General features: G+C 47.1%; 1 protein-coding gene across 1 annotated transcript; it reads right to left on the bottom strand.

Annotated features, from left to right (window-relative positions):
• Positions 1 to 5,706: 5,706 nt before the first annotated feature.
• On the bottom strand, positions 5,707 to 10,285 carry LOC144731515 (cellular retinoic acid-binding protein 2-like). The gene is made up of 4 exons (XM_078612625.1): positions 10,023 to 10,285; positions 8,886 to 9,058; positions 7,450 to 7,563; positions 5,707 to 6,735 (listed from the first exon to the last, which is right to left on the bottom strand). The coding sequence occupies exons 1-4, from the start codon at positions 10,090 to 10,092 to the stop codon at positions 6,670 to 6,672; spliced, it is 423 nt and encodes a 140-aa protein (XP_078468751.1). The 5' UTR covers positions 10,093 to 10,285; the 3' UTR covers positions 5,707 to 6,669.
• Positions 10,286 to 14,224: the final 3,939 nt, after the last annotated feature.

Here is a 14,224-nt window from a genome sequence, read left to right as displayed (position 1 = left end):
GGCATCGCCTTGTGTGCTTGAGAAAGACATCACAGATCTACTTTCGAGATCCCTTTCTTTGCCACAGTGGAGGTGGACTGCGCTTTTCCACACGCCCTGCTGCAGAAAAATGTTCATCATTCAGTGGTTTCAATAATATTCGTAATTCCTAAGAGTTTTATTTTTTCCAAATTAAGTAAAACATTTTTATCGAATGGGGTTTTTCATGCAGTTATTGGTAACCGGACTCAGATCAGGATGAACTCGTTATAATCATCAGGACCCATGTGCCTCACGCCCGTAGGTGTGCACTGCACATTTCGTCATTTGTCCATAATAGATGTTTTTTGGGGGGTTAGATCGCGTAAATATATAAATGTGTCGTTAAAACCCGCCACCACCCGACACAGCCAACTAGTAAGGGTTGTCACGTAAACAGAACGTGGCCAATTCGTCACGAGTACAGCACTAGTAGTGTATAGTGTAGTGTATAGTAGTGTAGTGTATAGTGTAGTGTATAGTGTAGTAGTGTATAGTGTAGTGTATAGTGTAGTATACTAGTACAGCACTACACCGGTGTGTTGGAGAGCCAAGCCACAACATTTACATTGTAACGACACATTTATATATTTACGCGATCTAACACAAAATAAACTATTGTGGATGATATTGGTCGCGAAAGCCTACGTGTTAAACACTCGTCATTTGTTTGAACTTTCCTCTGTCTTGTGCCAATATGCTCAAGTGGTGCACATTCATTTGACACCAATCTCTTATTATGATGTCGGTCAAGTCATTCTCTGTTAGGTCTTCCTCTCTCTTTCCGCTTCCATCAACAACAACAAAGCACTTTTAATTTTCCTCTTGTTGTCCATTTCGTTATGATACCGTACTCACAGGACTCTCAGCTCGGGTGCTCTAACTCCTGCCAGGCACCTGGCCACCTTCCAACAACTATAGCTCAAACCAAAACACGTCTCCGTGCAACGGTGACTTGTTTTGCGGGATCCCGTGTGGCTAATGAAGGACACCCGTTGAAGCAACGTTTCGTACAGAAGGTAATGTTTAACCCCCCGTGTGGAGTTCTTGCGAAACACACCGCTTTGCCCGTGTTCCTTTCTAGGTCATTTGACTCGGTGTTCCAGGTCATGTTAGATAAGACGACGAAACGAAATGAGCGCGTCACTGAAATGTAACACGGTCGGTGTCGTTGTGGGGGATATCGGTGACAATAAATAAGCAGGCGATTCACCTCCTCCCCATGTCTGTCCCTCCACTTAAAAAATAAAATGTATATCCCGTCAGCCACACGGCCTTCAGGGAAGGCGACATTTCATCAAAATTGGTTCAACAAAAGTAAACTGTCTGAAAACAGCTGGCAGCTCACCAGCATTGGCTCAAGTAAGCCCTGACTCTGCTGATGAGATGATAAATGTTGAAATCGGCACACAGTTGACTTTGTGTTAAACCAATGCTGCTAAAATTATGCGCTCCCAGAATGCCGCGGCGCAGATGGGATGTGTAAAACACGTTATTTTATTTAAAGCTTTCGCGACTGCAGGGATTCATATTCTTGGATCTTTCGGTAAAGTCACGTAGAAGGGAAATAATAAAATAATAAAAATAAACATAAAATTCTCACGACGTTTCGGCCACAACACAAGCAGCCGTCCTCAGGTGAAGAACAGGATAGATATGGGAAAGAGTTGTACTGAAATGAGTAATCAAACCTCCGTTTTGTTTATGCAATGAAAAATAAAACGTATGTTTTTTTTTTATCTTCAAGCCTGTTGCTTATTCAGCAAAATATTTGTTTCCGCAATTTATCTCTGGACTTGGTTTCGACCTTATTGATCTCAGCAAGAGAGCCAGGCTTACTCTTTGGTTCTTTCGGTAAAGTCACGTAGGTTTAAAAAATCAAATAAATCACGACGTTTCGATCGCAACACAAACGGTCGTCCTCAGATGGAAAAAAAATTAATCCAGCAGTAAGGACGACCGCTTGTATTGCGATCGAAACGTCGTGATTGTTTTATTTTTATACCCACGTGACTTTTCCGAAAGAACCAAAGAGTATGGATTTCTGCAGTCACGAAAGCTTCAAATCAAGATAGAGCCAGGCTTGATATAAAATAAAAACTACTGGTTTGTCAAACGTTACTGGCAAGTGCACTCTGTACACCGTAGGCCATCAGCTTAAAAAAAACACAATATTGTACAAAACTTCACCGGCTACTGTCGTAGGGCATATTGGGTAAAACATTTGCAAAATGACCTTCCGTTTCATATCTTCATCAGCCCATGTGGTGTACCGGGCCGAATTAGGTGGCTCGCGAACGGCAATTTCCCAAATGGTCTGTAACCAACGGAGGTCGAATATTTACTTGACGAATGTTTTCCGCTCACAACGGGCACAAGAACACGGTGACCAGCTCGCAATGCGATGGGGTCATCTAGCCGTTTCATGCGTTGCCACAAATACAAATACAGCCACGGGATTGGTACACGGTGATATTCTACCCCAGAAAGCACGCTTCGTTGTGTTTTTGTCAGGTCAATGTTTCACTAAATGAGAAACCATGAGCGCAAAATATGTTCAATCTAAATATTTAATACCGAATTTTTTTTTTTGCGATGTATCCATCGTTATCTTGCGGGGAGCGGTGGTGCAGTGAGCTTGCACTCTGCGCTATGCAACCGGTGACCAGAGTTTGCCTCCCGGCCAAGTTTTTAATGCAATGAACACGACTGCGACTCTTACACAACTGAAACTGCTTACTCTTACAATGAAAAATCAGGGGGAAAATCGGCCTCACTCGTTTCTGATTTAAATGAACTCTTTTGACATCGTATCTGATAAGGGCATGCCATTTTATATAACTTGTCTCGGATTCAGAGATATTGCAAAAGTTGATCCTTTCCCTAACTCCGGCTGCCGTTGTTGTTGTGGCATGTTGGCACGCGGTGGTTAGCACACTGCGCTACGTACCCGGTAACTCGAGTTGGATTCCCAACCGTGGCTCACAGCGGTGATTGAGCGATATCTGAGCTGGACCCCAGCACCCCACTTCACCTGACCAGTACGGTCAAACAACCTAATGACGAGGCCTTCATCGAGCGATGGAATAACAAAGCTTGCACATTATAGTGTTATATTATTAGCATAACCATGACTTATTTAATAATTATTTACAAAATTTTATTTGCTTCGGAATTATGTTGCCGATATAACCTTTTATGTCTTTTATAATATTTATTGTTTCTAGATTTGAAGTTTTCGTGACTGCAGGGATCCATACTCTTTGGTTCTTTCGGTAAAGTCACGTAGGTAGAAAATAAAATACATTTAATCACGACGTTTCGATTGCAACACAAGCAATCATCATCAGGTGGGAAAAACACAGCAAAAAAAAATCGTCGTGATTTAATTACTTTTATTTTATAGCTACGTGACTTTACTGAAAGAACCAAAGGGTATTGATTGTTTCTTCATTTGTCACTCTGAATGCAGTAATATAATAATAATACTAATGGCAATACTACAGTACAGCATATTATCATTGTGGAATGGCCAATGGAGTCCACATTCGTCAGCGGTTCGTGCAGTGGCCAGAGCCGATTTCGTGGAATCAAAAGGTCATGAGTTCACATTTGTCGGCTGGAAGTGAATTCTTGACCTTCAATCAGCCAGGGCAAACATCATGAGTACCACTCTCTGGGAATTCAAGTTTTTTTTAATTTTTACTTTTGGAATTACTCACCCTTGCCATAGGAATGTGGATTCTCTGACACTGGCACAAAGCTGTTAACGGGAGATGAGTTACCACCTTCCCAAAGCTTGTTTTATAACGAAACACTTTTTATTGTATATGCTTTCCAACTCGGGCTGAAGGCGTTCATGCCCTTGCTCTGCCCATCCTGGGGCGAAGGGGGGCACTATAATCTCTCGTAAACATGATCCAATCATACGAACCAAACGGTAGTGCGACACTGTGTTGCGATTGGGGACTTATTGTTGTGAAAGCCGGCCAAATTGATTTGAAAGATTGCCAAACAAAAACCACCAGAGGAGACAAACGCGGAATGGAAAGCGTCGCACAATCCATGCGTGGCGCGTTATTTTTTCCTAGCTCGTGTTTTAAATCCCTTATGTTGTTCCCCTATCTTCTGCGGTATTGAATGACACGAATGCGTTTTGAAGCAATAAATAACAACTCGTTCGAAAACTATTGTTTTGCGCGCGTCGACCGAGTGCATATTTGCACGATTTTCACGATCACCGCGGAATTGATTAAGGAACAAAGTTAAGCCTTGGAAGGAGTTTGGGTGCCAACATTTTCTTTTAATTCTCATTGGAAATTATATTTCTATTGCACAGCCAGTGTCATGTCGTGAGAGGAATATATTTACATTTGAAACTCTCACAGCAAGCAGTGCACCACCTAGCAGAGGTGTGGACTCGAGTCATGTGACTTGGACTCGAGTCAGACTCGAGTCATGAATTTGATGACTTGCGACTCGACTTGGACTTGCATAACAATGACTTTGTCCCACCTATGAGATGTGGACTCGAGTCATGTGACTGGGACTCGAGTCAGACTCGAGTCATGAATTTGATGACTTGCGACTCGACTTGGACTTGCATAACAATGACTTTGTCCCACCTATGAGGTGTGGACTCGAGTCATGTGACTGGGACTCGAGTCAGACTCGAGTCATGAATTTGATGACTTGCGACTCGACTTGGACTTGCATAACAATGACTTTGTCCCACCTATGAGATGTGGACTCGAGTCATGTGACTTGGACTCGAGTCAGACTCGAGTCATGAATTTGATGACTTGCGACTCGACTTGGACTTGCATAACAATGACTTTGTCCCACCTATGAGGTGTGGACTCGAGTCATGTGACTTGGACTCGAGTCAGACTCGAGTCATGAATTTGATGACTTGCGACTCGACTTGGACTTGCATAACAATGACTTTGTCCCACCTATGAGATGTGGACTCGAGTCATGTGACTTGGACTCGAGTCAGACTCGAGTCATGAATTTGATGACTTGCGACTCGACTTGGACTTGCATAACAATGACTTTGTCCCACCTATGAGGTGTGAACTCGAGTCATGTGACTTGGACTCGAGTCAGACTCGAGTCATGAATTTGATGACTTGCGACTCGACTTGGACTTGCATAACAATGACTTTGTCCCACCTATGAGATGTGGACTCGAGTCATGTGACTTGGACTCGAGTCAGACTCGAGTCATGAATTTGATGACTTGCGACTCGACTTGGACTTGCATAACAATGACTTTGTCCCACCTATGAGATGTGGACTCGAGTCATGTGACTTGGACTCGAGTCAGACTCGAGTCATGAATTTGATGACTTGCGACTCGACTTGGACTTGCATAACAATGACTTTGTCCCACCTATGAGGTGTGAACTCGAGTCATGTGACTTGGACTCGAGTCAGACTCGAGTCATGAATTTGATGACTTGCGACTCGACTTGGACTTGCATAACAATGACTTTGTCCCACCTATGAGATGTGGACTCGAGTCATGTGACTTGGACTCGAGTCAGACTCGAGTCATGAATTTGATGACTTGCGACTCGACTTGGACTTGCATAACAATGACTTTGTCCCACCTCTGCCACCTAGTGTGAGAGAATGGCAGCTACTTCTCAAGTTCCTTCAATGGGGGTCTTTTTTTTTACACGCTTTCTTTTTTAACTCACTCTCTCTGTTGTCGTTGTTGTTGTATCCTCAAATCTTGTAACCCACTTCCCAATTTGGTATCGACTGCAAACTTGGTATACTTATGTCATACTGAAAAAATACAAAATCTATATTTTTAAACATTATTTTTTATATGTTATGTTTTGGCTTGGGTCTAATTGTCCACAGTCAACTGACGGCTGTAATTGGCCACGGTCCCTTACGTTATGGCAAGCTTCGGGGCCACTTCCTGCATTTCAGTACATTTCATAAAAGCGTGTTTAAAAAAAGTTTTTTAAAATATTACTTATTTGTATCCATCCACACTTAGAATTGCTCTTCACATGTCGATCGGACCAAAAACATTGAATTCCCGCAGCTGGAATATGTCAAACTAAGCGGCAAACCAAATTTAACACTGGAATATGTTGTTGTTGTTGTTGCAGTTACATCAGCTCACTGCACTTGACAAGCCAGATTTTGATTGCGGGTGGGCCGACCCCGCTACGTCTTTTCCATCCTACAGCTGAGCCTCGCCAGGGTCGTGCCGAGAGGCGCTGGGTTTGTTCTCCCACTGCAGAAGCCGAGCCTTGCCCGCTGACGTCACACACTCAGAACGACAACAGCGATTACCTCTCCTCCTGGCCCTGCTTGGCCCCGAGTTGCACTCAGATGTCTCGTGAGGCCAGTGCAACGCGATTTGGCTCTGGCTTGGCTCGGCAAATAGCCCCGTGGAAAACCACCCATACCGTGACGGTTCCACACGCTGGAAAAAGAGGTACTGCATTCGAACCGAGGATGTCAACAAAGCTGGCTCAGTGCTGCGATAAGGCATCTACCCCCGTGCTATCCTCGAAAATGCGCGATCTTGAAACACCAATCAAATAAAAACACTCCTATTGTTGCTAAGATTTGCAGTATGAGCCGATGGCGTCAGCGTGGTTCGTTTCTCCCTCGAAGGCGTCGTCACAGCGCCGTCTCTTGCGTCCTCACGAACACACGAGAGCACGACACGTTCTTGAAGGTCAGATTCTGCGGCACAGGGCAGGAGGCGGGGATTGCGGAGGCGCTGTTCATTCGTAAAAGCGTGTAGCGGCATGCCCTCCCCGCGTCGACCATCGTGTTTCAAATCAACAGTCGTTTTCATTGTGGAGCAACCGGCCTTGGCAGGGGTCATGTTAACCTATTACATACAAGGTATCGGAATTGAAAATACATGCACCAACTCGAATCAATTCGGGTTGGTGCATGTATCACGGGCATAGATAATGGATGGGTCACTGCATGCATGCTGAATAGATTGATAGAGGAGTCGCTGGCAGTGAGATAACGCTGAACCACTGAAACATCCAGAAAAATGTTTTAGGTCGACGTGCCATTTCCCCTTAATGATGTTTTCCACCATCGAAAAGTGTTTGTGTTGCTATTACTGTGTTGATTTTGCCGTATATTTCACTTGCCTGTGACCAAAATCAACCCGAACATGCCCCACCTCATCAATTCTGAGAATCAAACCGGCGTCAAGGCTGGATAGTGCTTGAATGAGTGACGAACACGCATCAAGACATGTTCCTATTGGCTGCTGAGGGCAGTGCAGTAAATCAGTTGTACCATACTATGCTACAGTGTCTATGCTTCACCACACCACGCTGATCAGCATGGAGAGGTATGGTCAAACAACCCCCGTGACCTGCGTCGCGTGGGGTGGCCCTCATCCAGCAGATTTCACGGTGCAGCGGCACTTACAAGCACGAGGTCTCCGTTGACGATCTCTCTGGTCCAGAAGATGGGTTGACCTTCACCAGAAACCGGCTTCTGGACGCACGATAACTTCCCCGGCTCGGCCCATTCCACCAGGCTCTGACGGCGGTGCATTTGTACGTCAACACGCAGGGAAAACATGCAGCGTTGACGGGACTGAGATAGAGTAATGAATACAGAAGAACAATAATAATAAAGTAAGTGGGCTTGAGCAGGACATGTCGCCAGAAGGGAGAGAATAACGATGGAAAGGCGGCTAAGGGAGGGTACAAGCCCAAGAGGACATCCAGCGCAGAGACGGGGTGATGGAATGAGCTGCTGCATTGCCGAATCGGAAGTCCCTGATGATGATCATCATCACCCATCACAGGCGGTGATCAATAATAATAATGAGTGAGTGAAGTGTTAGTGGAGTATGAACCCCGCAACGTGAGTTTGATTCCTGGCCACAGCTAATATCAGTAGCGAGCGATATCTGAACTTGTCCTGAGACACCGACTTCATCACCCAGTACAGTGAGGTAGAGTTAAACAGCCCCCCCATGATCGACACAGAGTGGGGAGATGTTGATCCACCAGTGGACTGACAATGGGCTGTAAATGCTTATTATTTATTAATAAGGTTCTGCATGGGGGACATGTTGTCAATTCCTTTGGCATGTGTTTGCCATCTAGGAGGAAAATGGCCTAAGTGTGGAGAAATTAGAGTAACCGGAGAAAATTGGTCCAGAGTTTGCCTACTTAACTAAGAATTGTTGCAAAAGAACAATATCAAAGGCCCATAAGATAATGAACAAGCATATTTGTTATCTTACGTTGAGGAATGGATGTACCTCCTGTTTGTTCGTTATATATTGTCAACTCTCGATCATCAAATGTAATAGGGGGGTAATGGCTCATATTCTGTAATATTGTTTGATTTGTTTTTGCTACGATGTCTGTTCGGTCCTTTTCGTTCCGATTTCGTAATGGCTTTTTGCCCTTGTGGTGACCGAGGTGACCCTTGAAAATCACACGACCACCCTGGCGTCTACGAGGTATCACTCGGTTAAACAAAATAAACTTGAAAACAGATCACGCTAATTATATGCAAATGAGGTTACCCATGCCTCCTCGCCAGAGGTCGCAAACGGGTTTTGATTCCTTACCCGTACCCGGCCGCACCAGGGTCGCAAATGGGTACCCGTACCCGTACCCGGCCGGGTACGGGTTACCCGTTCCCTACCCGTACCCGTACCCTACCCGAAATGAGTGACAAACGGTTACTCACCAGTGACTCACGGCCTACCCGTACCCGGCCGCACCAGGGTCGCGCAAACGGCTACCCGTACCCGGCTGGGTACGGGTAGCTGGGTATCGGGTAGGGTACGGGTATCGGGTACCCGGTTGCGACCTCTGCTCCTCGCCACCCACTTTCCTCACCCGGAGCCGCAGGCCCTGCCATGGCCCATCCTCCTCAAACTCCTGGCCGACGGTGAAGGTGCTCTCCGCGGTGCGGAACGAGGCTGCACGGATGTGGAAGTTGTCTCCGTCCTGGCTGATGTGGACTGTGGGTCTCGAGCAGGTGGAGATCTTCTTGGTGACGGGGCTGACCCCTGAAACAAAGACAAAGATCCCCCCCCCCCCCCCCATTTAGCCTTAACAGACTGTTTGGGGCAAGTGCTGTTAGCCAGTAGCACCGATGCAAGCCGAAATGGCACGCCTAGCCGCCCTTGTCGCCCTGGTGGCGATGTTAATAGACCGCACTAGGTACTCATTTTGAAGCTGAGTCGACCTAGGGGTAGACCCAGGACCGGTACAGATAATCGTCACTGGTGTCAGCCGTAAGCGAGAATCGAACTCGGGTCGTCGGATTCGTAGCACAGCGCGCTAATCGCTGCACTGCCGCTCCCCACAAACAACAGACACACAAAAACACAAAGACCTCTTCCACCCTCCGTGTTGGCTGTTGAGGTGATTTCTCGGGTTACAATCTTATATTATTTGTATCATGCCTGTTTAGAATCTGAATTCTTATTTAGACGGAGGAATCTGATGAGCGGTGAAGCTCTTTTATTCACAGCTGTCCAGTAGGGGTGGGTCAGCAAGTTGCAAAAAATGAAAGACACAAGCCACTGTGTTGAGATTGTGGCCATGCAAGCCAAACTATGGACCACATAGTAAACCCATCGAGATACATACAGACTCAAAGAGATACACGGAGACCAAGAAGGGACACACAGTTTCCCATAAAGAAACCATCAAGACCCATATATATACACATAGCTATACATTAAAGACAAACCAGGAAGGTTTTGCTGGCCACAAAACTCGTGTTTGAGAAGCGTACTGGGCCATGATAATTATTCCCAATTCAGTAAATAAAAATTGTCAAAAAAATGTGCCTCTTTGGGGTCAAGACGCCGAGCCACACCATGACCACCCTACTCTTCTTCGAATGCAGTCCATCCAAGCGCTGCTCCACAAGCTGCACCGCCACTTCACTCAACTGCGTCCTAGCCTGACTTGCGCCCAATATGGATCGTAGTTTTGAGTGTCGAGTTTGGAAGGTCGTCTTACCCAGGATGTGCAAGTACTCTTCAAAATTCTCGCTTGTTTTAAGCTTCCACGTGCCCGAGAAGTTCGTCATGGTCAGTCAGAGAGAGAGAGACTGACACCCCTGTTTGTGTGATGAACTTATTTCGCACCGTACGTAGCCAACCGCGCTAATCAGAGGTGTGCTTGTGTGTGTGCGCGCGCCACTCTCAGAAGCAACCGATATCCACTGGTGCAGGCGGAAAGACGAAAAGCGGGAAATGTCCTTTTGGTCCAAATTGCCGGTCCATTTTATAGGACTAGCCGGGCCCCCTTCTCTGAAGGGGTGGATGGGGGGCGTCGAGTGGACATTTATCGTGGCCAAACAGACGGCGTGTTTGCCTTGGCCTCTGTTGTCGTCCACAATGTTTGCCGAGTCATCTAAACACGGGTGGGTTTCTCTGTTGACCGATGCTCCCCGCGGTGGCGTGGACCCTACATGTGTGTGTGTGTGTGCGTGTGCCCTACGGTGCAGGACGCCACCAGCATGGCGCAGAGATTCAAATTCGCCTACCCAAGCGCGTTTGTGACAACCTGGGTGATCGGACGCATGGTTGCGGCTCAAACACAGGCTCGTCGAGATGAGATGGCATCAATTTGACCTTTTGACCGCGGCGTTTCAATTCTACACTCCGTATGGATAGATAGATAGATACGTTTAAATTCGTAACATTATCTCTCATTATATGCTGGTGTTGCGGTGAGAAAAAATATAACTTCAAACTCGTAACACGCGCAGTATTGACTCACTCGGAGAGAAAGTCCTGTATACAATAATACAGAAATTAATCCAATTTAAGACCACAGATAGTAATAACTTTTTAAATGCTTAAGCTGCAATGTAGAAGGCCAGAGCCGATCTAAGGCAACATTGGGAGTCACATGCTTCAGTGTTAAAGCCCAAAGCTCAGAGGTTAAACAAAGGCACGTATATAATTCATTAGACTTGGAATTACGGAATCAATGCCCCAAGCTCATAGAGCCAAAATGAGGCCTATTTTGGATTCCCATAGTTCAATAAAACAATATAACTGGTGTTGGCCAAAACATCCCGATGCTTAAAAGCTACCTGCACATTACTCAACAGGCGTCAGGGTCGGGATCGAACTCACGACCTCCTGTATACCAGGCGAGGTAGTGAACATCTCCTAGTCACCGTGGCGGCGTTTGAGGACCCTCATAAATATCCACGCGACCACGGGGAGAGAGACACGCAAACTTCAAATATACAGCAGGCGTCAAGGGTCGGGGTCAAACCCACGACCTCCTGCATACCAGGCCACCACCACGGCACCCCTTTGCTGGGTAAACAAGTGTAATAACACATCGGCATTGAAACTAAACAATTGTTTTTATTTTCCCAGATAAGGCCCACTGAGGTATATATATATTCCAGAAGCGACCTCGTCACAATTGATAGCCTCAATGAAGTGGCCTATCACGTGGAGGGAAACCCCGGAGAAAAATCCACGCGTCCACGGGGTGAGAGAGACACCGCAAACTCCAAATGTACAGCAAGCGTGAGGGTTGGGATTGAACCCACGACCTCCTGTATACCAGGCGAGGTAGTTAACATCTCCAAGCCACGTTGAGGAGAGACACGCAAATTACAAATATTCAGCAGGCGGCAGAGTCGGGATCGAACAGGCGAGGTGATTAACATCTCCACGCCACGGTGATGATGAGAGACACGCAAACTCCAAATGTATAGCAGGCGTCAGGGTCGAGATCAAAGCCACGATCTCCTGCATACCAGGCGAGGTAGTTAACATCTCCTAGCCACCGTGACGCCACTGACGTTCAGAGCCAGATCGAAGGCACTAAATCTTCAGGATTCTTCGGTTTGAATTTTTAATGCACAGATGCTCATTGGAGCCTCTGGGCATTCAAAAGTATCTTCCGGATATAATGAGAGGGGTTTTCCCCTTTTTTCTGGCAACAAAACTGAAACCTTTCTACAAGGATTCATGTCTGCATTAACCACAATACTTGCAGTCAAAATGCAAACAAAAAACACACTGATAATATGTGCATTGTCCTTGAAACTGATTGGTCCACACCAGAGACAGCTTTCTTTTGAGCCTCGTCTCAATTGGTGCTGGACCAAATGACGCCAAAAGGCGTACAGCTCAAAAACATGCACTATCAAAGTAATGAGGGCTCGGGGTAAGCATCTAACATCATTAGAAAGCTGTCTCTGATGTGGACCAATCAGTTTCAAGGACAATGCATATATTATCAGTGTGTTTTTTTGTTTGCATTTTGACTGCAAGTATTGTGGTTAATGCAGACATGAATCCTCGTAAGAAGGTTTCAGTTTTGTTGTCAGAAAAAAGGGGAAAACCCTATTATTATATTTTGGTACTGTCTTTAAAACTGAAAACTACTTACCTGCAGAACCTCTATTTAAATACACTATCGAAAAAATAATTTACACCCCTCTGTCAATCATAGTGTTTCTCAGTGCGGATTTGTGAACACACTTTGTAAACAGTACCTAAAATAGTACGCGTTTTCAATGCGCTGTTCATATTGTAACAAGCGTTTACACCAATGTTACTCTACAGAGTAGTGGGTCGCCGTTCCTCTTATCTGCATTGATACGAGCGGTATGTGGGGACTATGGCTTAACCGCAAAAAAAAAAACTCTGCACAGATGCATACGGACAAGAGAAGTATTTCATTCAGACTCTGTCTCCCCGACAGACCGGGTCTTCACCTGAGGACGGCTGCTTGCGTTGTGGCCGAAACGTCGTGAGAATTATTTTATTATGTTTTATTTTTACTATGTTATTATTTCCATTCTACGCGACTTTACCGAAAGAACCAAGAAGATGAATCCCTGCAGTCACGAAAGCTTTAAATCGAAAAAAAAGAAGTATTATCAAACAGGGGGAATTAACGGTGCAACGCATCGCATCTGTTAAATATCTGCAGGTAAGGGGCCGTCCATATATGACGTCACGCACCTAGGGGGGGGGGGGTCAGACATTTGTGACGATGTGTGACGAGGGGGGGGGGGTGAGAAGTGTGACGTCACATCAAAATGCGCAACTTTAAATAAATATAGACAACACGTTTTACATAATTAGACTTTTTAATAAATGTTTTCTCCTACGACATCAGAGTGCAGCGCCACATTAAATACGCACTACAATGACAATAGTTTAAAGCGATTTGAAGCATGTTTTATTTTGGGGGGGGGGGGCAGAGCTTTGTGACGTCATATTTAAGGGGGGGGGGGTCTGACTTTTGGTGACGCCGTGTGACGAGGGGTGGGGGGGGTCAAAAATCGTCCAAAATCGCGTGACGTCATTTATGGACGGCCCCTTGGACATGACAACACAATGGTCCGCGCCAGGTGTGTCGCGGCGTTTATGTGCGCGGTGGGACGGAGTCGCCAACAATGAACACTACATTCATGACGAGTTACAACTCCGTTATTCGGCACCCCGGGGTCAAGCCACGAGGTTCAGAGACGACAACCACGAAATCCACTCTGGAGACGTCACGCGGCTTGTCAGCCAATGGCTGAGCGAGGAATTTTTTTTCGCGGGAAACTGCCCCCACCCCCACCCCACCCGCCCACCCCCCCCACCAACACCCCCCTAGACCCCCACCCGCCCCACACACCCCCACCCCACACACCCACCCCCACCCCCAACCAACACTCCCCTAGACCCCCACCCGCCCCACACTCTCCCACCCCCACCCCACCCACCCACCCCTACTCCCTACCCCCACCCCCAACCAACACTCCCCTACACCCCCCACCCGCCCCACACAGCCCCACCCCACCCACCCGCCCACCCCCTACCCCACCCACCCGCCCCCTACCAACACTCCCCGAGACCCCCACCCGCCCCACACAGCCCCACCCCACCCCCATCAGCTCCCCCCCCCACCAACTCCCCCCCCTCCACCAGCTGCAGCCAGAGCGTTCTGATGACGTCACGCGGCTTGTCAGCCAATGGCTGAGCGAGGAATTTTTTTTCGCGGGAAACTGCCCCCACCCCCACCCCACCCGCCCACCCCCCACCAACAGCCCCCTAGACCCCCACCCGCCCCACACACCCCCACCCCACCCCACACACCCACCCCCTACCCCACCCCCAACCAACACTCCCCGAGACTCCCACCCGCCCCACACAGCCCCACCCCACCCCCATCAGCTCCCCCCCCCCCAC

Source organism: Lampetra planeri, chromosome 39, assembly GCF_965212315.1.
Source record: "Lampetra planeri chromosome 39, kcLamPlan1.2.h2, whole genome shotgun sequence".
Taxonomy (NCBI): Eukaryota; Metazoa; Chordata; class Hyperoartia; order Petromyzontiformes; family Petromyzontidae; genus Lampetra; species Lampetra planeri.
This window is presented reverse-complemented; position numbering and strand designations above follow the sequence as displayed.

Coding starts and splice junctions, on each gene's coding strand:
- LOC144731515 (XM_078612625.1), bottom strand. CDS start 10,092: ATGACGAACTTCTCGGGCACGTGGAAGCTTAAAACAAGCGAGAATTTT. Junction 7,564..8,885: donor GGCAGGGCCTGCGGCTCCGG/GTGAGGAAAGTG, acceptor CACCGCCGTCAG/AGCCTGGTGGAATGGGCCGA. Junction 6,736..7,449: donor TCAACGGAGACCTCGTGCTT/GTAAGTGCCGCT, acceptor CCTGTGCCGCAG/AATCTGACCTTCAAGAACGT.